Genomic DNA, 27567 nt, shown 5'->3' on the forward strand with positions numbered 1-27567 from the left:
GTCTCAAGACTGCTTACAAGTCCGAAGTCTCTTCCCAGACTTAAGGCAACTTCTCATCTGCAATCCCGTTTTAAAAATAAGTAGCGGATTGCATACTTCCAACGTGCAACGGCACAGAATAGGCACTACCATCCCAAAATGAAGGAAAGAAAGCACAATGAGGAAATACTGGACCAAAGCGAGATCAAAACCAATGTCAAAGCGCTCTTCAGAGCCCCTACTCCTTCCAGCTTTGTTGACTGCCACACACTTCTCTTGCTATTGGGCTGGAGTCCTCCCAGGCAGGTATTACCACAGCTCAGGTGTGTCCAACATCTCCAGTGTAATCCAGGGTTCACCTTCATAGCGTCACACAATGGCCTCTCCAGGTGTCCATGCAGGGCCTCCCCTGACACACGCCTGACTTTCAGCAGCTTTCTTAACTAGAGAGGCAAATTCCACAATTTCCTGTATTCTGTACTCTAGAGCCAGAAACGCATGGACAAAGTTGCCAAGTTCTTCTAGTGCTGGGGCTGGAACCTGAACCCCTCCTTGAATTACATTTGCATCATCTTTCCTCTGTTGTTGTTTTCCTTTGCTGTGTGAGCATTCCTTTCCTTCCTCCTCACAAACTGGAAGCTTACCCAGATGGGATCTTGCCCTGGGGTCACCACACTTTTTATTTCATCTAGCATCACTCTTTTCTTTAAAATTTTTATTGCCTTGAGCATAGGACTTCACTCCAATATTACACTTCATTGTGCATTTTCTATTTCTTTTGCTCTTTTTCATTATAGATCTGGGTAAGAGTGATCAATCTATACTAGTGTCTTGAAATCTCCTCTGCCAATGACATTAACCCAAAACTCCCCAATTTAGCCTCCAGTATAATTTCAGGACAAGGGCAAAAGGCAGCCAAAATTCTTTGCCAAAATATCACAAGAATGGTCTGTACTATTATTCTCTGAAACGTCCTGAGCTGGGCCCCAACTCTCTACATCACCCTCAGCACCACTGTCTACCACTGTCTTCCATGTTCTTGTTAGGATGGCCCAGTAAGTCCATGTAACAGTTCGGCCACTTTCCAGTCCAAAATTCCAATATCTTCCATATTCCTGCAGACAAAATGATCAGGCCTATCACAACAACACACCACTCTCCCGTACCAACCTCTATCTAACTCACTGTTCTGTTGTTGTGGAGAGACGCCATGACCAAAGCAATGCTTATAAAAGAATGTGCTTATTTGGAAGCTTGCTTACAGTTTCAGAGGATTAGTCCGTTGTCATCATAAGATGGGGAAACTGACCAGAATGCAGGCATGGTGCTGGAGAAGTAGCTGAGAGTTCTATGTCCTAATCCACAGGTGGCAGACACACACACATACACACACACACACACACACACACAGAGAGAGAGAGAGAGAGAGAGAGAGAGAGAGAGAGAGAGAGAGGGAGAGGGAGAGAGAGAGATACTGGACCTGGTGTGAGCTTTTGAAACATCAAAGCTCATCCCCAATGGCACACTTCTCCAGCAAGGCCACACCTACCCCAACAAGGCCACACCTATTCCTTCCCTACAGTCCACCATCCAGGAACAGAGCTTTCAAGAATATAAACCTTTGGGGGCCGATCTCATTCAAGCCACACAATGATTTTAATGTGTTCTTGAATTTGGTCTAATAGTATTTCATTGAGAGTTTCTATATTCATTTGGGAAATCAGTCTGTATCTTCCTCTCCCCTCCCCCTCCCCTCTCTGTATGCCTTTATCTGATTTAAGTATTGTTACCGTTTGAGTGTGAAATGTTCCTCACAGGCTCATGTGTTGAACACCTAGACCCTAGATTGTGGCTCTATTTTGTGTGGCCTTTATGAGGTGGGGCCATGTTATAGAAAAGAGGCCACTGGCGAGCAGGCTTTGCAGGTAGTGGAAGCTCAAGCTCTCTCCATCTCCAATATGAGAAAATCCACGTGTTCTGCCATGCTTTCCCCACCACAAGGGTACCATGCCCTCTCAAACTGAACCAAAGTCAACCCACCTTCCCTTGAGTTGGTTGTTTCCATCAGATATTGTGTCACAGCATTGTGGAAAAGTAACTAGTTCAGGCACCAGGATAATCCTGGCTTGGTAGAATGAGATTGGGGTATTCTCTCTCCTTCTATGGAATGGCATGATTTGAGGAGCCCTGATGTTTATTCTTTAAAGGTCCGTCCAGGTCTGAGAGTCCTTTGTTACGAGACTCCTCAATACTTTCCCGCCCTCACTGCTCGGTATGCATCTGTTTAGGTTCTTTCTGGCCACTTGGTTTAGCTTTGTCAGGTCATGTCTTCCTAGGAATTCATCCTTGTCTTCTCAAGTATTCTCTAATGACCCTCTGGATTTTGTTGGTATCTGTTAAAATGTCTGCTCCCACCCTCCACCTCCGCTTTTCATCTATAGTTTTTTAGTTGCATCTTCTCCTCTTCTTTGGTTAGTTTTGCTGAGTCACAAGGGCCTCTGCAACCTTCATAGCAGCAGAACAAGGCAAGAAGGCAGTTCAGCTCAAAACACAGTATCCAGTGTTGGTTCAAACTAGAGTAGTCTGACCCCCCAAGTGGTTTATTTCAGGCTTATTTAAGAACAGCACAATCTGGCGAAAACTATTTTTGTGACGATTAAGTAAATCCCAAGTGAACAGCAAAGCACACCCAAATTTCTCTGAGAAGCAAAGCAAGGTACATACAGATCTGATGTGACTACATCAAAACTTTCTGTAAAGTGTGTGTGTCGTCATCTTCCGTAAAAATGGGTTCTTCAGATTTACTGGGAAAAAAACAAGTCCGAAGGACGGGCTGCTGCCAGGACAGTCCCCCGCCACATAGATTTCTCAAAGGTCGCCAGGCTAGAAAGCACGTCGGCTCCAGAAGTGTGGGCACAAAACAAGTTCTAAATTCTTTCCCTTGAAAGAACAACACATTCCAGGCTCCCCTAATGCGGGCATCTGCCAGCACAGAGGCCTCTGTGCCCCTTACACAGTGCGTATGATACTGTGTATCTTTTCAAAGAGCCAACTCACCAGCAGACTAATTATTTTTGGTGTTTTTAAACATCCCATGACATTTATCCCATCTCGTCACCACTGTGTGGCTATTCCTCTTTCTGTCTGTGGTTGTTTTAATGTAAGTGCTCACTCGTGAACTTCCCTTTCAGAAGCACTTTCACTGCATTCCGGGAAGCCATGTTTTCCTTCTTCTTTTAGGAATTTTAAAATTTCCTCCACAATCTCTTCAGCAACTCCTTCAGGAGTGTACCATTTAACCACAGTATTTTTGTGTAGCTTCTATAGTCTTTTTAAAATATATTTATTTCTAGTTTTGTTCTATTATGGTCTGATAAGATAAAATATTTATTTTGGGCTTGTCTGTACGTCCTGCCTTGCTTTATGAACTAAAAATGGAATCTGTTTTGAAGAAAGTCCCGTGAGTAGATGCAGTTATAGCTGTTCCTGCTTGCTTTGGGTTTCTACTGCTGTGGTGTGTTACCCTCTGCCCTTTGGCTTTTAGTCTGTGTGTGTCTTGACCAGTATGTCTCTCTTTCTTTCTCCTTTTTTCCAACAAGACTACTTTGTTTCTTAGATTGCTTGCTTGGGCTTTCTGTATCTCAGACTTAACATTTTAAATTTAACTTTTGAAAACATCATAAATTAATTTGTCAGAAGTGATTCAGCCATGAAATGTTGCCTTGTTTATGGAAGTGTGGTGTTCATATTTTACATACACATATCTACTAGAGAAAACATAACAGCTCTAGTATAAGTCAGCCAACACCATGGGACTGTAGTATAGCCTTGCCTTCTCTTCTTCCTCACTGATTATGAAATTAAGTCTTTTGAACTCTTTGACAGTGAGTCTCACTTTTAAACTTAATGGAGCCAGGTAGTGGCGGTGCTTACTTTAATCCCTGTACTTGGGAAGCAGAGGCAGTCTGGTCTCTCAGGTGGATCCCTGAGAGCAAATTCCACGACAGCTAGGGTCACACAGAGAAACCTTGTTTCAAAACACAAACAAACAAAAGCAAAGAAAAAAAACTGAATGGAATTGCTATTCCCATTATGGCCATGTTGAATACATCTCCCCTTTCTGATTTTCACATATACAGAGCGAAAAAGAGAGAAAGAGAGAAAGAGAGAGAGAGAAGAGAAATTTAATATTTCTTAAATCAGTATCATTCACATATGCATAAAAATAATTATCAGCAAAAGGAAGTCAATGACTCTAGCTTTTGCAGGCTCTCCCGCCAGGATGGACTTAACCATAATGTGAACTCTGAACACTTGTCAGTGTTCTCAACTTGGCCACGCTATCTTTAAGAAGAGTATGTGTCTTACAGGCAACAAATGAGTCTTGTTTGTAAATCCAATCAACAAGTCTGTGTCTTTTAATTGGAGAATTGAAACCATTCGTATTTAGTTTATTATTGAGATGTATTTTTTGATTCCTGCAGCTTGGCTTTTTGTCGTTGTATTTGGTGTAAGCAGCGTTTTTTTCTTCTCCCTTATTCATCTCAGAGCTTTGCTTGTTCGCTAAGCTGGGCATGTTTGATCACTTCCTACTTATCATTTGTTCACCTATTTCTCTGAGGAAATTGATCCTATTCTGAGCTCCTGGATCTGTGACCATCTTCTTTGGGTATCTTCTGCAACACTACCTAGTAGTCATTGAATTCCTTTGGTTTCTGTTTATGTTGGAAAGTCTTTATTTTTAAAGGTAGAATGGGTTGGTATGGCAATCTTGGTTGGCAGCTATTTATTCTCAAAGCTTAAAAAAAAGGAGTTTGATGCTTCTGCCCTGAGAAATCTGGTGTTGGTCTGATCAGGTGGTCTTTGATTTGGTGTTTTTCCCTTGAGTACTCAGCACTGTATCTTTGTTTTGTACTCCTGGCTTTTTAACTATAATAGCACTGAGTTATTCTTTCCTAGTCATGTCTACTTGGGGTTCTAAATTATACTCATCCATGGATGCCCTCTCTTTCCCTGGATTTGGGAGTTTTCTGCTGTCTTCCTCACTGAATAGGTTTTCTGTGCCTTCCGTTTGTATTCTGGTCCTTTTTTGACCCATGGGTTCTCACATTTGGTTCTGTGATTGTGCCTCAGAATTCCCACAAGCTGTGGCCATGTATGTTTATTTCTTTTACTAGTCTCTGAGTACAATATCTCCTCACCCTCGGGTTAAATTCCTAGTATTTTTCCCACTGCTTGCCCTAACCCTGTTGGTGGTTCTTCCTTTTCCGTGCGCTGTGTTTGATACGCCAAGCTTTTCATTTCCAGCTCCTCTGTTCAACTGTTGTCTTGTTTGCTGCTTTCAGATGTTCAGCTTTCTTGTCGAATTCCTTGGTGTTGCTGACTTTCTTGCCCAGGTTCTGAGGTTTCTTCTTACTTCTTGATCTGCTTGTTTGAATCCACTTTGATGCCACTTAGTATTTTTGACTAATACTTTGGCATATCAGCTATTTCCATATCTTTGATTTAGTAATTAAAGAGGCATAGTCTTTTGGAGGAGTTACAATGCTTTGTTTTGTTTTGTTTCATGTTTCTTATGTTTCTGAGCTGTGATTTGCTCATCTGTTGGGATATTTGTCTCTTCCAAGTTTTATTTTTTTTTTCCACAAAATTCCTCCCTGGGTGTTGAGGAAAGCCAGCATCTTGTCTGTACTTTCCTACATCAGTCACTGCAGTGGTCTGTGACCTTGGAGAGATGTGGGTGGCTCCAGCATCAAGCAACTCTGTGGCTGTAGCCAGCAGCAGGATAACCCTCAAACCATGGAGGCTCGCTCTGACACTCTCTACCTGGAGGTGGCATCCATGTACACAGGCTGGAGCTAAGTTCCCAGGCTGCCTGCCTCCTTTAGATACTGTCACAACCCAAGCTGTCATGCATGCCCACTCCCCTGGCCAACAGTCACAGATCGGAACGCCCACAAGCACCTCCACGTCTTTGCTTCATCTCCTAAAGCAGCTAAGAGAACTCAGGGGAAGACACTGTCAAGCACATTCTTTTTTTTTTTTTTTTTTTTTTTACAAAAGATATCGCAAAGCATGCAGATGAAAAATGCATGAAAAGGGGTATGGAGAAGGAAGTAGGCACCCTTGCCCTTTCCCAACCTCCAGGAACATCTCTGTGTTGAGCTATCAAGGATGCTCTGCGTGCGAACTCTGACCTTTCTGGTTCCCAGACTCTATTTCATGTGCAATGGTCTAGCAGGGGGAGCAATCAAGGGCTGTCTGCTCAGACTTCCTGGCCTCTGTGTGTGTGTGTGTGTGTGTGTGTGTGTGTGTGTGTGTGTGAGCGTGCGCGCGCGCATGCACATTCATGAACATGCGTGTGCAGCATTCCTCCCTCCAGGGCATTGGACAGAAACTCTCTGTAAGGAGGGTCATATGACCCACCATGGGACTAGGCAGGTCTGAAGGTCTCTATGGCCTGCTCCAAGACAAAACGGACAGCAGGGAAAACAAGGATTTCTATAACCTGCCCTGAGGATGTGATGCTTCATCCTTGCTGTTAACGTGACACTCCTGGGAACAGGGACCTCAGTTGAGAAACTGGCTTACGTGCTGTCGGAGGAGGGCTTAGCCCACTCTGGGCGGTACCATATTAGGCAGGTGGGTCTGGACTATATATATAAGTGAGGTAGCTGTCTGTGAACCTAGGAGAAGGCCAACAAGCAGTATTTTCCCATGGTTTCTGTTTCAACCTCCTGCCTGGAGTTCCTACTTTGGTTTGCCTACATGGCAAACTGTAGCCTACAAGGTAAAATAAACCCTTTCCTCTCCGAGTGCTTTGCTCATGGTGTTTATCACAGCAATAGAGAGCTAGCTAGGACAAGGAAGATAATTCTAGATTTTGTGCCCTACCTTGGGGAGGGGCCTGTGAGCAAGGAACCAGGAATTAAAACAAAGGTGTATGTTGTCACACCACCAACTGCTTTAGGCCTCCAGGGACGCCATATCCTCTCCTGGTTCTGAGTTCATCAGTCTTCACTTTTTGCATACCATGAGTACATACATGTTCACGTGTGCGCACGCGCGAGCGCACACACACACACACACATACACACACACATGCACACGCGAGCCCTTCATCTAAAACTATATTTAGATTAAAATATAGATTGCCATTTTAAATGGCAAAATCAGATTCAATCAGTGTGTTAACAAGAGGCTCTTGCAGCCATGCCTATAATAAGCTGTAAGTGGTATATTGATTTCATACCACAATTTCCTGCATCATGGGGGCGGGGCTCAGGCATCTATCTACCCCTACAGATGCTGTGCCTAGTGCAGCAGCCTCTCCAGCCCCGCCCGACAGCACCCTGAGTGGGTGAGAGTAGGTTCTGCCGATCACAGCACACTGCATGGCACCCACCCAGGTTGCAGGCACTGGGCTCCTGGTTGTCTGGGAATGGCTCTCGTGCAGCAGACAGGGAGCTGGTTGGCTGGATTCTGCTGTGGAACCTTACACACATTGGCTGTCTAGGTCAACGTCTTAGGGTAGAAACGCCTGTGGTCAAAATTCGTGGTGACAGAGAGTAAGAGGGGATGATGTCCTAAGCTGCCTAGGCTCTGTGGGAAAGGTGACTTTAGCTAGAGGCCCTATGAATGATGTTCTAAAGCAAGTGGGATTGGAGCTCCAGACAAAGACAAAGCGGTAACAAGGGCTGGGAAGCAAAAACAGTGAGTGTGTTTGTGTTCTGAGGTTCTAGCCCAGCATCAGACGGCAGCCCATCTCAGGCTCCCTTAACATGAGTTCTGTCCAAAAGATGGCTTGGTAAAGGCAATGCATGTGCCTGGCTTGGTTGGTACATGCCACTCTTGCCCTGTTCCCTCTGTCCACACTCCCCCTGACCACCCTTCCTCCCGGCCCAGGAACTGGATGACATATACCAAGATGCAGCCAGCAATGTGCTACTGGCCCTCTGCCAACATTCGTGGCCAGCAGTGGCCAAGCACTTGGAGACAGAGGTCCTGACAGGTGTCTTCCCACACCGCAGCCTGTTGTATGTGATGGGCATCCTGTCCTCTCAAGGTATGTGCTGCCATAGGGTGGATCGAGGGCCAGGCAATGGAAGAAAACTGGTGCGGGGCCTCTGGGACCACCCCTCGCCATGGCCATGGCTACACATGGGCCGTGCAGACTGTAGCCCCAAGCCCCTACAATTTGACCAGCCCTCTCTGCAGCTCTGAACTCCATGCCTCATGACCCTTCCGTGTAGTGGCTGTTTCATTGGTCACACAAGGAAGATGAGAATCCCAGCTCAAAGAAGGAAGTGGTGTTCATGGCCAGGCTCACCCAGGCTACCCTGAACCCTCAGCTTCTGCCTGTTCTCATCCACTCACTCTTCACAAGCATGTGCCGTCCTTACAACTGCCCAGTTTGGAAGGTGCTGGCCTGTGACAGGGGGCCAACTGCCCAGAGGCCACTGTAGGGCTACCTTGAGGGCTTCCTGTAAGAGGCAGCCAGTATGAGCCACATCTAGCCAGCCAGGCCTTGAGAGCAATAGGTCAGCAGCCAACAAGTTCAGACAAGGAGGCAGTGGGTGGGGAGGGGGGGAGTCCAAAGATTTTCTAGAGAGTTTATGCTCAATCCTGGGACACACACACACACACACACACACACACACAAAAGCAAGCCCTTCTTACCTGGTATAATTTCCAAATTTCCCAAGAGACCTTCCTGTAGACAGAAGTTTCTGTCCCATCAGGTCCTGCAGCCACTCAATCCTAAATAAACACACAGAGGCTTGTATTTATTATAAACTTTTCGGCCTGTTGCTCAGGCTTATTGCTACCTTTCTCTTACAACTTAAAATTACCCATAGTTCTTACCTACGTTTAGCCACGTGGCTTGGTGCCTTTTCTCAGTAAGGCGTTCTCTCTCATCTCGCTTACTCTGCATCTGGCTGGCGGCTGCATCTCTCTGCCTTCCTCTTCCCAGCCTTCTCCTAGGCTGGTAGCCCCACCTCTACTTCCTGCCTGGCTACTGGCCAATCAGCATTTTATTAAACCAACATGAGTGACAAATCTTTAAGTGGACAAGAGCATCACCCCACATCTCCTTCCAGCCCCCCCCCCAAAGCATCCCTTCACAGCCTTATTTTCCCATACTTGAGGGGACCACAGCACATCCCCCAAAGGGCCATGCTTCCTCTAAAAGGTCCCTCCGCTTGCCAGTTTAAAACAAGGTTCAGAGAAGGCAAACGGCCTCCCATGGCACAGCATGCAGGGAGTGCCAAGATTCTAGCTCAGTTCTCTGGGCCCTGATCTCCATTTCAGCTCATGTCCTTCCTACTGGAGACTGTCCTACCCTACCCCCACCCTGTGGATCCCACCAGGCAGGAGCAGGCTGGTGTCTGGCCTGTAACCCACTCCCTTCTCCCACAGAGGACCTTCTCAAGAAAGAAGACAGAGAGAGCTGGAAAGATCTGCTGTCCCAGGTATAGAGGCACCCCGTCAATCCAAACCTTCTGAGGGACATCAGTGAGGGAGAGACAGCAAGTTCACATGGGAGTCCCTTCAGTGGTCCTGGAGGAGGAGGGAAAAGGGAGAGGCGGGGAGGATGAAGGCGTGAGAAGGAGAAAGGGGAGACAGGGATGGCGTAGACAGAGAATTTCCACTTACAAATAAGCACATAGCACAGGGGCAGGAGGTAGCTTGACCAAGGTCACTATAGAATCCAGGATTTAAATCGTGGTCACTAGACACTCAGCACAGAGAAGATGCTCCACACAGACAAACCCGTGCCACTCATACTTGGGGGACGAGAAAGGACACAGGGGCCAGAGTTAAGCCCTGGGAAGGACAGCAGCCAGCTGGGGCCGACTGAAGACATGACAACTCAGAGGGTAGGCCTGTCTCTGACCCTCTCCCAAGTGAGGGGCTTGCACGGTGTGTCCTGGGCTGACTTCCTTTGCCTCTCTGAGACTTAGTTTGCTCATCTGTGAAATGGGGTTAGAGGCGGTTGTGAAAGGATTGACCCTCAGTGGTGGTCATGTCAGTACTGTGGAGAAGGCGGAGGAGATGTAACAGCCCAGCAAGGACTGGAAGACCAGAGATATCGTTAGCCACGCTCACGTGACGGACGCTCCTCGCTTCTTGCCTTCTCTACCACACACTGGCTGTGTGTTGGTGTCCAATAAATTTAAAGGGACTGAAACCAAACAAGACTTTCTGTGACCAAAATATAAACTAGAGGTCAGTGTTGAAATACATCTGAAAACATTCCAAATGCTTGGAGATTGAACAACTCACTCGTCAGTAAAATACGGGAAAGACATCCGAAGGCATATCAGATAGTATCTCTAAGTGATCGTTAATGAAAACACATTTGAACATCCAGAGGTACAAAAAGCTTTTTCATATTAGAAAGGGCATAAAGCTTCACTGTCGGAAGCTACCAAGGCAGAGCAAACTAAACCCAGAATAAACAGGAGGAATTAAAAATGCACCCAGAACGCCCTAAGCTTGAGACCAGCCTGGTCCACCTAGCAAGTAGAAAGAAAGGAAAGCAAGTTAATCTGAAAAGTCGCTAGAGGTGGGGGAAGTCACTTTCAGCAAAGAGTAATTAACAACAGTACAGGCATATTACGTATTAAAGGATTCCCTGCAAAACACAGATTACCAGAACTAAAACAAAAGAAACAGAAGGTCTCAGCAGTCCTGTGTCTGTCAAATGAGAATGACAATGTGGGATCTTCTCATTCCAAGCCAAGCCCGTTTTGCCAGGTGCGTGGCAAGCACACCCATCACTGAACAACATGCCTGTAGGAGAGTAAAGGGTTTGTTCATTGGCTGCCCAGCAGGTGGACATAGGAAAGCAGGTCTGAACTCCACCAACCAGGCCTGGGAGAGGGGACTGGGTCACACTTCATCCCAAAACATGTTAGGTGTCACAATCACACAACAGTGACTAAATAGATGAGGTGGGGATGTCTGTTCGGGAGGGGGGGGGGGCTTGTTCAGGTTTTCCCCTGAGTTTTGCTCCCAGCAAAGAAAACTCCCAGTTCTACTTGGAAGAATCCTGTGATGTTGCGCAGACCCTGCACGCGCCTACAAAAAGTGCACAGCAGCCATCGAGCTCTAACCTCTAACTGGAGACACCTGGCACTGGCAGACCTGAACCCATGACTCAGTGTCTCCCTCAGAAAGCCAGACAGCGAGAACACTCCTGAACCCAAACAACCCAAAAACAACCAAATTCTACATTCAAAAGAAGAAGGAGGAGGAAGTTCTGGTGCAGGCTGCAGCATGGATGGATCTCAGAAATATACTTAGTGAAGGAAACATCAACCCACGGAAAGCCACGGTGAAGGACTCTAAACACAGACAATTCCAGAAACTCCACTGATTTATGATGGGATATCGGGAAGGGTCCTGCCGGAGATAAGTCTCAGGAGCTCTGTGCAGATGCCAGTAGCTGGAAGGTAATGGATCTCACAGTTCTAATGTGTGTTCAAATCTCTTGCCCTCTGCACTGTGGATGCTACTGTACATGAGCTACACCTGAATGTCTTAAATGATGAGAACACTCCATGAGTAAAGGTGCCTGCACCAAACCTGATGACCTGAATTCAATTCCCAGGACACACGTGAAGGAGAGAACAGACTACATCAAGTTTTCACCTGCTCACACACATGCTATAGCACACACACACACACACACACACACACACACACACACATATAACACACCTGCTTCCGGGTATCCTGGGGCCTCCAAGCAGCCTCTGTGCTCTGACATCAAGCTGGCATCTTTTCTGTATCCTAGAATGTAGGGAGAGGACCAAGAGCAGGACCCAGCCCATACAGCCGCGCTTTAATCAGGTTCTGCCCTCTGTGGAGAGCAATTGCCATCTCAGGGATGGTAGAATTATGACTAGGGAATGACACAAACAGTCCTACCTACAGGGGGCGCTCTAAGTTAACCGTCTTCCCTGCAAAACAATCCCCCCTCAGGTTCACGGTGTCTCCAATTTAGGACGTCTTTAGGGTAGAGTCCTAAAAGTTTAGTTGCTTAGACAAATGCATTTTAGGTTTTAATTGATGTCAATATTGTTTTTTGATTGCTGTTGCCAAAACCTTCTTCACTCATACACAAAGAGCTGTCAATTCAGTTACGCATCCGTTGGGCGTTTTCAGTGCTGTGCACACAGGGCCTTGATGAAAGGAAGAGACGGTACGCACAAACTGTATGGGGCTGGCACCTGCTGACACAGCTGTAGTGACTTCTTTTATAAGCAGGGTGTATACTCAGCGATCAAAGGCCTGGATGCATAAACCAGCAGCATAGTCATTTGTCGTAATCAAGGACTACACACCTCACCATCACTGTGTGTCAGATTTGACAGTTCTGTTCCCACCAGGATCGCCACGTTACAACAAAAATGCATGAGCAAGGACACTATGACAGACGTGGTAGAAATCCCCCAAATCCGTTTTAACTTCACCGGGACTGACCACATTGTCCATGGTTCACAGTTGGTGGAAATGACATTATGCAGCTAGTCTTCATTCTCCATTTAAATATTATCTATTTATTTGGGGGAGATGTGTGGAGCATTACATGAGTGTGTCTGCGTGTGCGACCATCTGGACATCAGGTGTCTTTCTCTTTGCTTTCTGCCTCACTGTCTTGAGGGCCTCTGGCTGAACCTGAAACTCATCACCTTGGCAAGGCTGGCTGACTAGCAAGCTCCCAGAATCCACCTGGTTTCACTCCCCTCCCCCTAATCCCCACCTCCAGTGCTAGAATTACAGACACGTGCAGCAATGCCTGGTTTGTTTGTTTGTTTGTTTTGTGTTTGATTGGTTGGTTGGTTGGTTGGTTTTTTTTAATGTGGGTGCTAAGAATTCAAACTCAGGTCCTCAAGCTTGCCCAGAAAACTCCCTTAGCCGCTGAGCCATAGCCTCAGCCTCCAGTTTCTACTTCTCAAATATCTGGCAGGTTGAGCTCATGCTACCTCCATCATACATTCCCTTTTGTCATTTTCAAGCACATTATCGTAGATACTTTTCTATTGCTGTGAAGAGACCCTGTGAACAAAGCAACATATAAAGGCACACATGTGATTGGGGGCCTGCTTGAAGTTTCAGAAGGTCCGGGACCATCATGGCGGCAGTCACAGCACTGGAGTAGCAGCTGAAAGCTCACATCTGGTCCTCAAACAGGAAACAGATAGAGAACAAACTGGAAATGGTGTGGGCTTTTGAGTCCTCAAAATCCACCCCAGAGACATAGCTCCTCCAAAAAAGCTACACCTCCTAATCTTTCCTAAATAGTCCCACCAGCTGGGGACCAATCATTCAAATATATGAGCCTGTGGGAACCTTATCATTCAAACCACACTCCACTCCCAGGCCCCCACGGGCTAGTAGCCATATTATAATGCAAAATGAATGTAATCCGACTCCATAGCTTTCACAGTCTCAACACTGTTGAAAAGTCCAAAGTCTCATCTGAGACCCAAGGCAATCTCTTAACTGTAACCCCTATAAAAATAAAAAAGCAAATTACATACCTCCAACAGGCAACGGCATAGAATGTACATTACCATTCTGAAATGGAGTAAAGGGACACCATTTCTCAACTGCATGTTTCAACTTCCCCCCCCCACACCCGGACAAAAACTTCTTTGAACATTTATCAAATTTTTGTAACATTTGGGGGTTACGAGGATGTCCCTAACACCAGAAGAATGTTGGGAACATAAACCTCACTCACTCAGATTTGCTGACTTGTGGGATCTGGGAACGTTGGAGATCTCATAGCCATCATGACAGCCATCCAATTGCGCTAGGGTAGGGACTTCCAGAGTCCTGCATCCAGAAAGGCCATTGCATTCATTCCTTTGGTGTGTTCTGGAGCACACTTCAGATGGAACAGACTGAGTCCTGCCTGCGGTACCCACCCTGTCTCAGGGTCACTTTCACTGACATAGCTGGTCTAAGCCTTCTGCTTATGCTGGGAATGCAGCCTCCCAGGCTTGTGGATATCCTGAACACACACACCTGAGGGTACCTTGAGGAATGTGTTCCTCATCTCTGAGATCCATCCAACAAGCAAAAGAGCTGCGTCCTGAAAGCCCAGGGAGCAATAGGGGACAGGGGATGATGGAGTCAGGGCTCTCAGGCTGGGGGGGGGGGTGGAGGGAGTGTCTCCAGCCTTGCCCTGCCCACCTCACCTGCTCACAGATGGCCAGGAAGTCGGTGCCATTCCTGAACACAGATGTGTGGTCCAAGGAATTGCTGTGGACCCTTACCAAGTCTGGCCGGACGCAGCAAGAGCACACCCCGGAGAAGGTAGACCCACTGCCCCCAGGGACCCCAGCCTGTTCCCCATAGGCCCATGGGCTCTGTCAAAGGACACACCGGGCCCTTGGAAGAAATTGGTGAGGCTGAAGGGAATAGGAACCAGGCCTGGGCAGCTGGACCACAGGCTGGGGTTTAAGGCCACCCTGGGGTGTAGATGGGAAGGGTAGCCACAGGGTCAGGGAACGCAGGGAAGTTGGTCAGGAGCTCAGGTCAGGTGGGCCCCACTCAGGACGGTATGTTGAATCCCACCAGGACTTCCTGTTCACCTACTATGGGCTCATCCTTCAAGCTGAAGAAAACAGCACCACCATCAGGACACACCTCAAAACTCTCTTGGAGACATCTCACCAGTGGCCCAAGCAGAGAGAGGTGAGGGCGAGTGAGGGTCCAGTCACCGTGGGTCCTCTAACCCTAGATTTGGTCATGGTCAAATACTGAGCCCTGATCCTGATCACAAAGTGACTTGTGCTGCTCCCTGATTTCCGTCACACGCTGAACCTTGATCCTGTCACACACTGCACCCACCCTGCTCTCCTGAGTCTCCTCACACAACGAGTCCCCATGCTGGTTATGTCCCTTATAAGTTCCATGCAATGGGCTCTCATTCCAGTCGTATTCTGAGCCATTACGCTAGTCACATCCTAAGCCCTCATCCTGGCTACATGCTGAGCCCCGATCCTATTCATGGGCTCCAATCTTGATCACACTGTCAGAGCTCTGCTCACACCCTGAGCCCTGGTGCTGCTCACAGCCTGAGACCATGGCCGCACACTGAGGCCTGATCCTTGTCTTATACTAAGCCCTGATCATGTCATGGACTCTAATCCTGCTTACATTTTGAGCCTTTATCTTGGTCACATCCTGATCTCTGGTCCTCGTCCCCAATAGTCACTAATCCTGGCCACACCCTGAGCCCTGAGCCTGATCACAGCATAGACTCTGACTCAGTCCCAAACTAAGCCATACATCATCCCTGTGTTAGCGTAAGTCTCTTCACCCCTACTCCCGAGCATGTCTGTTCAGAGCGTGCATGAGAGACAACCAACCCCAAATGCTTCCTCTTTACTGTTTTCCTCCCCAACCCCACACACCAGACTCCACAGAAGACACCTCATGGGTGTCTCAGCTCTGAGTGGCGGGCCCTTAGAGTGTGTGTGAGTCCCTGTCCCCGGCTGGTGGGCTGGGGGAGGGGGGCCACTGAGTCTAGGGTACAGACTCAGGGGCCTCTGCCCACAGGGTATTGCTCTCACCGTGGGGCTGACTGCAGCACGCCACTTGGATGATGCCTGGGCTGTCCTGGAACAGTTTGGAAGGAGCACGCCCATCAAGTGGAGCCTACAGAGCTTCTCCCTGAAGGTATCAACTCAGGGCTCATGGGGTTGCAGGGCATGGGGGAGGGAGGGCTGATTTGAAAAGGGAAACGTTGGCCTGAGAAGTCCTTACGAACACTGGAAGGGTCCCCAGGCGTGTTCCACCTCACTGCATCCCACGAGATTGCCCCTGGAAGACACCGTGCCTAGGGACCTCTCCGCAGGGATTCCTTGGTGGGGGAGGATGCCTCTTGATGCTCTTGCAGATCTGCTCATGGGTAACCCGGCAACCTAGAGAAGGCCGGCAGCCCTCCAGTGGGTCTTCGCGTCTGGCAACCTACAGAACCGAGGTGCATGCCTCAGTCTCTCAGAGAGAAATAGTATCACCATGCTAATACTCTGGCGACACTTGAGGGGAGAGGTGACTCTGGGCCACACCCGAGCAGGGACTTCCACTTGGCTCATTACTGTCTGTCTGGATAGGAGCATGGTATTTCCAGGCCCCCAGAAGTCCTCAAGGGTATGGTGTGCCAGACTCTGAGTAAAAGAGTGTTGGACTAAAGGGAAAGGGCTATCACAGGAGATGCCCCAACTCTCCCAGTTCCAACAGGACCAAGTGCCCTACGTATAGCCCTTGGCGTCCCGGTATCATCAGCCCAACCCCCTAAAAAGCCGAGTCCACTTCTGCTGTTCCCATTTGGTGAACAAAGACCCTCTAGACAGCCCCCTCTCCCACCTTGCTGGGATCAGGGTACGCCCCTCTCACCACTCCCCAAGTAGACTGTGGGCAAGGCCTGACACAGAACCCACCCCTACCCGGCCCCACGGCCAGAGCCTCGAGGATCTTCGGTGGAAATGGGCTGGCAGCACCATCCTCCTCTCCTACGGCCACATGGCGGTCAGGGCCAAGAGCCACATCCTGCCGTGGGTGGACAACATCTTGTCCAGGATGATCTTCTACTTCCGCTTCAGCTCCTGGGTACAGGTCGCCTTGTTTCTCTCCCACCCCAGTCCTGCACCTCCTCCACAGCAGAGCCGGGATTCCAGCTCTGCCCTGCCCCAGCCGCAGAGTCAGAGAGGCCCACCTCCTCACTTCCCCCAACTCCTGGAATCACACACACACACAAAAAGGGGGGCTCTTACAAAGCAAATGCTGCATTTTCACTTGAGGAGGCCAGGGTGATGCCTGTCTCTAAGGTTCGTCATAGCCCAGGTTGTTGCGAGGGCTACCAACAAGCCTTTCCCATCAAGGCTGTAGCCACCACACCCCAGGAAACCCTCACAGGCCCCTCTCATGTTTTGGCCAGGCTCACATGACCAGACTTATGTTTAAATCAAGAGCATGTGCCCCCTCCTAAAGAAAACCCCGCCCAGGCTCCCAGCCCAGACATCTCTGCCACATCCCTCTCACCCTGACCTAACTGCACCTGGAGATGGCGGCCTTGGCCTCCCTTCTTGCTCTCTCCCATAAGCTCCTGGGCTCTCAACCTGATCTGTGCCCTGGGGCCTGACCTACACAGGATGACACCCTGAAACAAAGCTTCCTTACGGCCGTCATGATGCTGATAGGGGCCATCAGCCGGAATGAGGGTGCCCACAGCTATGAGTTCTCCCAGACCAGCGAGCTCCTGGAATGTCTGATGGTACGTGCCAGGCCCTGGGCACAGGCAACCCTCGTAGGTAGAGCCCAGCAGCTTTCCCAGGTACAGGAAACTCCACCCCCAGGGTCTTGCTGGGACCCTGAGCCGACCAGGTATGCTCACCTAACAGTCACCGCTACTGAGGCTCAGGTCCCAGACCAATCTATCTGGCTTCTACATAGACCCTCTGGGACAGTGGGAGGCTGTGAGACTGGGCAGTGGGGTCAGCAGAAAAGGGCACTGGTCAAGACAGGTGGCTCCTACCCTCTGCCTGGTGATAATTTCTAAGGAAGCAAGAGTCAGTGCAACCTGGAGCTAGTCCAGGGTGGAGCAGGCAGCTAGGACTCAGGATCCAGGACTAAGACTTGGCCTGCCTAATTCCAAAGCCCACACTGGCTCTGCTCTTTAAGGGGGGAACAAGGTCGCACTACCAAGTGGATAGAGACAGACAGCATTATTGCCCGAGTGCCATAGCGTGCTGAAATTCTGAGCCCGAACTAAGATTTGCTATCAGAGGTGGACTTGACCAGGCCCGAGCCTCTGTACCTTCTCTCCCATGGACTTACAGATACTAATGGAGAAAGAGCCGCAAGACACACTGCTCACCAGCATCCGACAGCAGGCCATCCACATTGTCTCCAGCCTCTGGTAGGTTACAGTCTAAGGGGGCTGCCTTGGCCCAAAAAGCAGCTCCCTGCCTGGGATGCTAGCTGGGCAAGGTGGAGGGAGCTCACACATGAAGGCCTTGCTGGACAGGGCTTGGTGCTGAGCCACTGAAGGTCACAGGGGCAGGAAGGGGACCGGAACATTAATCCTGAGCACAGCCACTCCACACAACGGGCTAACTCCCTCCTCCAAGTACTCAAGCAGAGAAGAATCTAGGAAGAGGCCAAAGGGACGCTGTGTCTAGATCCAGCCAAGCTCCAGAGAAAGGGAGGGATGGTGGGCCCAGAAAACTCAGGAGCCCCTAGAGCCAGGGATACAGGTCCCAGTTTTTCTTTGCACCCACAGAACAGGGAGGTGGTTAGACCAGGGAGACCAGAGTTGCCTGCTCTCTCTCAGACCATAGCAGGCTGTCCACGTGCAGGGTGGCGAATGGAGCTGGGTGGACCTCCACTTAGACTACAGCATCCCCAGGTACCATGCCTCTGCCAGCCCTCACTTCATATTCACCAATGCACCGTCACTGCTGATCTCTGGGTGCTTTGGGGGCCATCTGGTCTCTTCAGACCCAGCTGGAAGGGGACAACAGGCACTGCTCTTCTCCAAACAAGCTCCTGGACATGGAATGTATACCACACATAGGGCTGGGAAGGTGCCTAAAGAGACTGAAGCAGGAAGTGAGATAGGGGGGAATGTAGCCTCCTCTCAAGGAAGAGAAGTATATGCGTAAAAGAGGCTGATTGGCAGCTGATGGAGTATTGACTCACAGAACGGTCCTACAAGCCTGGTGCTCTGCTAGAGCCCAGGGCATGACCTGAGGCTGACTTAAGCTGGCTGAAAGAGGACTGACTGTTAAGCCATGTCTGGCGTGGATGAGTCAGTGAGCCCTTGCAGGTACTTGGCTGCAGGAGCAGCTCCTTCAAAGGCCCTCAGCTGGCACCTGCTTGAGTTGATGCGCCAGCAGTAGACCCGGGAGGTAGATGTATGCACGAACCCCTGTGAGAAGCAAAAGGTTGGCACTGTCAGATAGGCATGTCAGATGCCTGAGCCCTGACCACTGCCCTCCTGGTCCCAGGCCCTCAGGATCCTTCACCTTCCCAACAGTGCACTGAGGCCACCCATAGATGTGGACAGGAAGTCCCGGCTCCTCTCCATCTGCTTCCGCAGTGTCTTTGCCCTGCCCTTGCTGGATGCCCTGGAGAAGCACACCTGCCTCTTCCTGGAACCACCCAACATCCAGGTACAGCCTGGGTACAGCCCAGGGGACTCTCAGGCAGGACATCAGGCTGTCTTCTGTGTGTGCCATAGCGGAGAGCATGGAGAGCATGGCCTGGCCACTCCACGGGGCGGATGGAGGTCCCGTGTAGTTTCCTAAAGGCTCTGGGTCCCCATTTGCCTGGGACATGGCCCATTATCACCATGTGGGCCGTGCTAGGGCAGGTGGCTGTGTGCCTGCCTGTTCGGGATCGCTGCATGGTCCCCTTGCTGGCCTAAAATCCATGTAAAATAGGCAGTCACTCACCACTGTGTTTCCCTCCCTCCAAGCCCTGTGGCTACCCAGGGAATTCACAGAAGAGAGGAGATGGCCCTCTCAAAGGGATGAATCCCCTGGTATGGCAGAAACTGGTCCTGTCACACCTACATGATTTATGGAGTCACCATCCTTGCAGGGTGGACCCTAGGTTACAATCAGTTCTCACCTGTGTAATCCTAAGCAGGCCCTGCAGGAAAGATGCCTGCCATGTCTCCTGGCTACCACCAGAGGGCACATGAGATTTGTCAGGCATAGTCCCAGCCCCAGTGACTGACAAAAGGCTGGACAACTTTGTAAAATGAGCTCTGCAGCGGGCACTAAAGCGTGGTAAACCCTCCCCACCATCCCACCGTGACTGGGGAGCAAGAAGTTCACATCTCAGAAAAATAGACAATAGGAATGGCAATGTCTGAACCCTGCCCCAGGGCCCCTACTTATATTATACATCTGTGAAACTGGGTCCGGGCTGTGTCAGGACAGACAAGGACTGTGAGACATTGGTAACAGGGGAGTGGTATCTGCCTCAACACCTTACAACGCACACAGTGACTAGAAGACTCCTTGACCCTGCAGGAACTGCAGCCAAGGACTGAGTGTCAGCACTGAGAGCCAGTAGCATTGATCCAGACTCCTGTTTGTTCCCAATCCATCTGACTCCTGCCCTGTCAGTCACCCCTGTGGCGAAACATAGGCCTAAAAAATGAAGCCATCAAGGTCACCAAATAGAAAATGGCCAGAGCTCCTAATGGCCTCATGAGAGTCTGGCTGGGTGGTGTTTCTGTGACACACACACACACACACACACACACACACACACACACACCTGAGTGTGCCAGCAGCAAACATTGTTGAGGGTCCTCACATGAGATCAGAAGTCACATCAGCTATATCCAATGAGACCCTACTGTGCAAAAGTACTTGCCACCCAAGCCCAGTGACCTGAGTTGAATCCCAGTAAGAGAGAACAGACTCCTGAAAGTTGTCCTCTGATCTCCGCTCATGCGCTGCCACATGCAGGCATGCATGCATACACAGACACACATGCTAAATAAACAATGGTATCAAAAGTTACTAAGACTTTCGGGATGAAAATTGCAGTGCATTACTTCCAGTAATTGTTTCCCTTTTACCCTGAGGTCCTCGGGCAAGGCAGGCCTGGTCACATGTCTACATATCTATGGAGCCAACCCTGCTGGGACTGAATTTTCCCTAGGGTAAATTCGCTTGGGTGTGTTGTTCCCAAGGCCTTTCTGGCCAGTCTCCATGCCTGTGAGGCAAACCCCTTTGCAAATACGGTAATGAGCTCTGTCAGTTTCGGGAATCTGGCCTGGGGACATGCAGAAAGTGGGTGCTGCTGGATATTGCACCCGCCTTGGGCCTCATCCCTACAGGACCTGGCTGACCTCCTCCCTTCCACAGGGACTGTACAGGCAGACCCTGGAGGCGATGGACCACATGCTGCAAAGCTTCATGATACAGAACCCCACAGCCAATGAGCTCTACTTCCTATTGTCGGTAAGAGCTAATGGCAGCTGGGGGATGGGAAGGGGGGGGGCGGTGCACAGCTCTGTCCCAAGAGTCCCAAAGAGGGTACTTCATAGGAAACAAGACCTGGCCAATAGGCTTCCCATGCCTACAGGTTTGGAGTGTCTGGAGGGCACAGGGAAACATCAGTCATCCTGGCCAGGAAGGGATCTGTTGAAATGGCTTACCCTACCGTCTGTGCATGTGCCACAGTGTGCCCCGAGGGCATGGATCCCACAGACCCCCTCATGTGCCCAATAGGTATATATTGGAGGGAGACCACTCAGCAAATACTGAAAGCCTAGTAGCAGGGCCTAGGCCCAGTGGAGAGGGCAGCTCCATCCAGGCCAGAGGTCAAGGCCAACTGGTATTCCCAAGGAGCCCCGAATGAAAACCTTAACCACCCCTGAGATGAGAAAGACGCACAAGAGGAGCCTGGGGCCAAGGAGAGGGAGGAGCCAGCTCAGTAGGTCAGAGCAGAGGTAACTGTGGAGCCTGGAGGGTAAGGGGTTAGGGTAAGGCTCAGCGGAGCAAGGGCAGGGCCTCATCAAGAAACCAAGAGCAGAAGCAGGAGCGCCAAGCCCTGTGGTACATGGGTGGAAGTCAAGAGGGAGAACCCCAAGCTACAAGACAGCATGCCAATCTAAGAATGTGCCCATGGCAACGGCTTCTACCAGTGGGAGGTCGCAGTGGTTTGCCCACCCATCGCCGAGTCACTCCACCTTCAGTATCCTACATCTAGATCAGCTGACACACAACCCCTCAAGCCAAGCAGTGGTCTAAAGTCAGTGGCCACCCTCTGCCAGAGGCGATTGCATCCCTGCTGAGGTTCATGGAAGAAGGTTCTAGAAGAGGGCATCTGGCACACAGTAGGCTGAGAGCTTATGGGAGAGGGGACGCCTCCGCTGCACAGGAAGTGGCCAGTCGTGGAGGGTGGCTCTAGAGGCAGGGGCTGACAAGGGACATGGAAGTAGTGAACACCACGGAGCCTTACTGGGGGTCGGGCACAGATGGCCATTTCTGGGGGTCTGGCACAGCCCTTGATTATGCCCCCGCCCTGCAGCACCTGTATGTCTGGCTGGCGTCAGAGAAGGTTCATGAACGGCAACGGGCTGTGCACAGATGCACAACACTCTTCAAATTCCTCAACTATAAACGCTGCCTAAACGTAAGCACCTCACCCCAGCGCCTCACCTCCCCAGATCTTTGCTTCCCCAGTCCCATGCCTCCCAATGATGCCTCCCCAGCTCCCTCTTCAAATGCCTTCAAGGGCGGGGCCTCCTGCTCAGAAGAGCACCTATGCATGCCCCTGCTTCCAGGCAGGGTGGACCCTGCACATCCTGCTTATCTGACTAAAAGCTCCATGACAAGGGAGTCTCAGTAATATCCCTTTTTGTTGTTGCTGCTGTTGCTTTATTTTTAAAGGAGTAAATAACTTTTTTAAAATTTAATTTTCTAGAATTGAGCCCTCCCCTCCCCCCCAAAAAAAACTCCATAATGAAGATAAATCATATTTTAATGTGATCAGATGTGACTGTGGGAACTGGAGATGGCTCAGCAGTCAAAAGCAACGGCTGCTCTCGAAGAGAACCTGGATTCTCTTCGCAGCATCTGCATGATCCTCCATAACTCCAGATCCATGGGATCAGGCACCCTCTTCTGGCTTCTGCCAGCACCAGGCATACACATGGCACACAAATATACAAGCAGGCAAAATACTCAAACACATAAAAGAAAGATAAATCTCTTTATAAGTGTGGCTGTGGTCCACAGAGTGGCTACTTATTTTGTAAATAGTTTCATTAGCTCCAGAATTGAAATAAGAGAGAGAAGCCAGATAGCTGGGTGTGGTAATGCACACCTTTAGCCCCTGCACTTGGGAGGTAGAGGCAGGCGGATCTCTAGGAGTTCAAGGCCAGCCTGGTCTACAAAGACAGTTTCAGGACATCTAGGGCTACATAGACAAACCTCGTCTCAAAAAAACCAAGAGAGAGAAGCCAGATAGTGTTCTACAAGGCCACAGTTAGACTCTGTCCTAACCCTTTACACTCTTCATCCTGGAATTTTCTGCAGTTTTTGTTTTGTTTTGTTTGGGGGTTTTGTTTTCTTTTGTTTTATTACATTACCCCATTCCTTTCTCTTGATTCCCAAGTTTTAGAGTCAAGCCCTTATATTTTGCCTGACCCCAACCCTGCCACACAATCCAAGGGATCCTCTGGCAGAGGCCAAGGAGCCAATGGGATGCTGTAGGTAGGCTCACCATCAGCACCATGCTCTCTACATAGACAAAGGAGACCTTCAGAAGGGTCGGGCAGCTGGTGGCCATGCTAGGGATCCTGTGCCAGGATGCAGACAGAACCATCCAGTGCTTCAGCCTAGAAGCTATGGGCCATCTCTATCAGCTGCTGGTGCACTGTGAAGGTGAGCACCCCAACACGCCTGACCCCTCCCTAACTCAGCCTGGGCAGACTCACCCCAGTGTTCCTAAACTCCACCTTTCCCCAAGTCCACCCTCAGCCCAACCTTGACTTCAGCCATAACCTTCTAGCAACACAAGCCCTGAACCCAAATACACACAGGCCTGATGCCAGTTACTAATGGGCCCAGCCTGACTCCTGTCCCACATAAAACCCCAGCCCACTCTGCCCTGCACTCACCCCTGCCTGCCCTGACCAGCAGGAGAAGTTCCAGAGATGGAAAGGGAGACCCTTCAGGAACTCCCTCAGCCTGATGCAGTTGGAGCTGCCCTCTGGAGCAGTGGAGACCAGAGGGGCACTCTTCTGATGCAGCAGGATATGGCATCCAAAAATGACAGTATCTTCTTCATGGGCAGCAACCAAGCCATCAAGGTCAAAGCCTTTATAGTCTTTCTGGCTGGGTGGGCGGGTGCATAGACACAGCTGACTGCCACATCTGTGGGTGTCGAGAAACACGTTCTTTTCTAAGCTGTTGCAGGGGAGCCAGGCAGGTTGGAAGGACACCAGCTCACACCACTATACCATGTGTACCTTGGACAGGAGCCTTCCTGGCTTTCTCAAATCCCTTTCTCAAGTTTTTCCAACCTTCTCTAGACTGTTTCCTATTTACAGCTCTCCCAGCCCTTTCTCACCAGGGTTTGAATTGTGTTATCCTCAGAAGCCACCACCTGAGGCTGTGAGCCAGGTACTGGCATCAGCTGGATGGCCCATGCTAAAGCAGTATCAGAGCTCTCACTTGCTTAGGTTGGGTTGAACTTTGGCTACAAATGGCCACTGTGATTGACATACTTGTCAATCTTTGTGAGACCTAGCCTTCCACTTCTCAACAGGGTCCATGTGGGACCTGGTACTTGAGCTGGCCTTCAGTAAGCACCCATGACTCCCTACCCAAATAGATGGCAGAAAAGTGGGGTCCATGGTTAGTGAGTGCCCCAGCACGACTTTAACTTGATCCCATGGGCTCCAGAATGCAGCAGCTACAGTGAACTGTCCAAGTATTAAAACTCCTTAGAAGTGTAATACTGGAGCAAACACCTCAATGGGCCTGCCTAAAATGAAGAAAATCTCATTTAGCTGTAGTTTGCTCCAGGGAACCTGGGCTTGGGGCAGAAGCAAGGCAAGGAGGGACAGGTTCCACTGGCTGCCAGCCCAGAAAGTTCCAGAGGAAAGGTGAGCCACTGGGAAGCACAGAGTCCAGGGCCTGGAGAGAGGCAGCCTGTTCTCTGTTCCTGGGGGAAGGCTCAGATAGACTGGAGGAGCAAGGATGGGAGAATGTGCTGATTTCCAGATGCAGATGTTGTAAAATTCTAAAGGAGAGCAGATATTCTGGGCTCAGTTTACCTCCCAAGTTTGTACAGACTCTTTATGTGGTCTTAGGATGCACTACACTTTTATCTTCTTCTCCTTCTTCTTCTTCTTCTCCTTCTTCTTCTCCTTCACCATCATCACCACCGTCATCACCATCACCATCATCACCACTGTCATCACTAATACCTCCTTCACCACCATTGCTATCATCATCCCACTATCACCACGACCCTTTCCACCACCACTGTCACTATCACCACCATCATTAATACCTCCAACATTACCATAACCACCAACATTCACTATCACCACTACCCTTCTTTCCACTAATAACCCATCATCGCCATCATCGCTGCTATCATCACCATCATCACTATCCCTACAGTCATCATCATCACCATCATATTACCATTACCTCCATCATCACTGCCCCCACATCTGTCATAATCACCATTACCTTCGCCATCACCACAATCACCACCACACCATCTTGCATTCACTGGTGGCCTTGACTAAAGTTCAGCATCACAGGAGTCTCCACCTCTCCTGTAGTACTCTGGGCTCTGAGCACCTCACCACCACTAATATGAACTTTGTGTTAGGTTGAGCACGGTCTGTGCAGATCAGAGACGCCACTGGCCCCAGGGTAGCTGCTGAGCTCCTGGGATGAATATAAGGCTGCCCAAGAACTGAAACTTTAGTTCTACCAAATTAAATACTGATAGATTTAAGTCTATCATAGATCTAAACTACTATGGGTAAGCAGGGCTATTATGTTGAACAGCCATAGTCCAATTCTTTCCAGAAGGTTCTTTCTGTGTGGTGATCTAACCCAGCTTTACTCTTCATGGAACCAGGGAGAAGGACTAAGAAACTTAAACCTACCACCTTTGCATTTATCCCAAGTGTCCTTTCCATCCCCCTGAGTAATTCATGAGCTACATTCAAACACAAGACTCACTGTTAGACTAATGCTGGAGAATGTGCTTGCTAAGCATAGCTGGAGACTCAAGGGGCCCTACATGAGACAGTGGTCCTGGGTTCCACACCTTCCTGGCCCCACATATTCCCACCCTCTTCCATGGCGCCTCTCTGGGCCTAGAGGTCAGACCTGATGGCCTGGAAGATCCATCGAAGCTCTGAAGTTCACTTCTCTTTCATTAAAACCCTTACAAGTGAGGAGGGCTGGGGGCGTGGTCCTGGGGCCAAGATGGGAAGTAGGATTGGATGAAGCAAAGCTTCCAAGGCCACCAGAATCCAAGAATAAGCCAAAGCTATGTGGGGAAAGGAGACCTGTGCCTGCTTAGTTCTAGGCATAATACCATCCCTTCCTGCTCCCTAGGCATTGGCTGGGACAGAGAGATGTGGAAGAAAATGTGTACTGGGCCCACATAGAGATTTGGGGAGCCTGACAAAGGAGAAGGGTAAAAGGGGACAGGCACAGTGTTTGAAGTGATAAAGTGACATGCTCTCTGCTCCCACAGGAGATCATGAGTCATCTTGCAATGGCAGAGCTGACTGACCTCATCTGGACAGCCATTGATGGCTTGGGCTCTACCAGTTCTTCCTGGGTGCAGGCGGCTGCCAATATGCTTTTCCTTGTTGTCGAGGAATATGGGGACAACCTGGCAACTGTGAGGGGTTGGGGCTCCACCCAGGACCAGGGAGGAGATGGGCAGAGTTGAAGACCAGCAGCTAGGGACCTTCTCTAAACCAGGATGGAAAAGACTGGAATCCCACTCAGGCAGTAGACAACCCAATTAGGGGATGGATGGGTGGGTGGGTGGGTGGGTGGGTGGGTGGGTGGGTGGGTGGATGGATGGATGGATGGATGGATGGATGGATGGATGGATGGATGGAAGGGTAACCCAGCAGGAGATAGCTGATGCAAACTTCTCCAAATACCTCAGACTGCTATACTGGGCCCTCCCTTCAGGCCAGATGTGCAGGGTAGGTGGGCTTTCCCCATCAGACCCCTCCCATGACTGCCTACCCCTGAACAGGTTGGTAAAATGGGCCAGGCTATCTACCACCACCTCTGTGCCATCCAAATGCCCCAAGCCAAGTACGATGCCCTACGTGTCATCACGCTACTGGCCCGGAACCACATCCCAGAGCTGGTGGCTGCCTTCCTAGACTTTTCTACTCCCCTGGACAGGTACCTAGCCCTACACTCCTCACTAACCCCATTACCTACTTTCCATCCTCCCACAAGCCAGGATCTGCCCACCTGTCTGCCCACCATAGCCCACAGGAACCCCGAGTGCTTAGTGTAGGGAGGGAGGTAGTGCCTCTGTTCATTTAGGCTTGCCTTCTGTAGACATTCCACAGAAACATCTGCCCCAGCCTCCACCACCCATGCTAAGTGCTTGCTAATCCCTGAGTGCTCCTGGAGGGACCCCAGCCAGCCATAAAGCCTCGCCACTCATCAGTGTGAACCCCTCTGACTCGCCCTGATCTTCTCCCATGGGTCTGGAGATAGATCAGGGTTCTTGTTAATGTTCATATCCCTTCTACCTAAAATCCTACCTATGGTCCCGTACCCTCTGTCTATGGTACCCACCATTCATCCTCCATACCCGGTACAAGTTACCCCTTGCTTCTTTATAGTAGCATCTGCTCAGATAGACTCCACTTTCTCAGACCCTTTCCAGACTAGATCCTCTGCCCCTCATTTATGATTGGATCTCTTACTACCTCCAAGATCCACCAGGTGGGACCAGCATGCCTAGATCCTCAAAAGAAAAAGAACGTTTCTATAATGTCATTGTGGGGTTTAATGAGTT

The 27567-nt window shown here is 49.7% G+C and overlaps 2 protein-coding genes across 2 annotated transcripts in view; one reads left to right on the forward strand and one right to left on the reverse strand.

The window, feature by feature from the left end:
- Psca (prostate stem cell antigen) overlaps positions 1-27567 on the reverse strand; it is a 1185392-nt gene that overhangs the window by 825722 nt on the left and 332103 nt on the right. The window lies entirely within an intron of this gene.
- LOC127235226 (maestro heat-like repeat family member 5) overlaps positions 1-27567 on the forward strand; it is a 62290-nt gene that overhangs the window by 16818 nt on the left and 17905 nt on the right. Inside the window, exons 6-20 of the mRNA XM_051202465.1 lie at positions 7885-8044; positions 9400-9452; positions 14206-14313; positions 14578-14694; positions 15562-15681; positions 16468-16614; positions 17156-17278; positions 17844-17923; positions 19043-19178; positions 20892-20987; positions 22060-22164; positions 23282-23417; positions 23673-23845; positions 26266-26415; positions 26785-26939. Of these exons, the coding sequence (XP_051058422.1) occupies positions 7885-8044; positions 9400-9452; positions 14206-14313; positions 14578-14694; positions 15562-15681; positions 16468-16614; positions 17156-17278; positions 17844-17923; positions 19043-19178; positions 20892-20987; positions 22060-22164; positions 23282-23417; positions 23673-23845; positions 26266-26415; positions 26785-26939 (1859 nt within the window). The remainder of the gene's footprint in view (positions 1-7884; positions 8045-9399; positions 9453-14205; positions 14314-14577; positions 14695-15561; positions 15682-16467; positions 16615-17155; positions 17279-17843; positions 17924-19042; positions 19179-20891; positions 20988-22059; positions 22165-23281; positions 23418-23672; positions 23846-26265; positions 26416-26784; positions 26940-27567) is intronic.

This window comes from Phodopus roborovskii, unplaced genomic scaffold (assembly GCF_943737965.1).
Source record: "Phodopus roborovskii unplaced genomic scaffold, PHOROB, whole genome shotgun sequence".
NCBI classification, from domain to species: domain Eukaryota; kingdom Metazoa; phylum Chordata; class Mammalia; order Rodentia; family Cricetidae; genus Phodopus; species Phodopus roborovskii.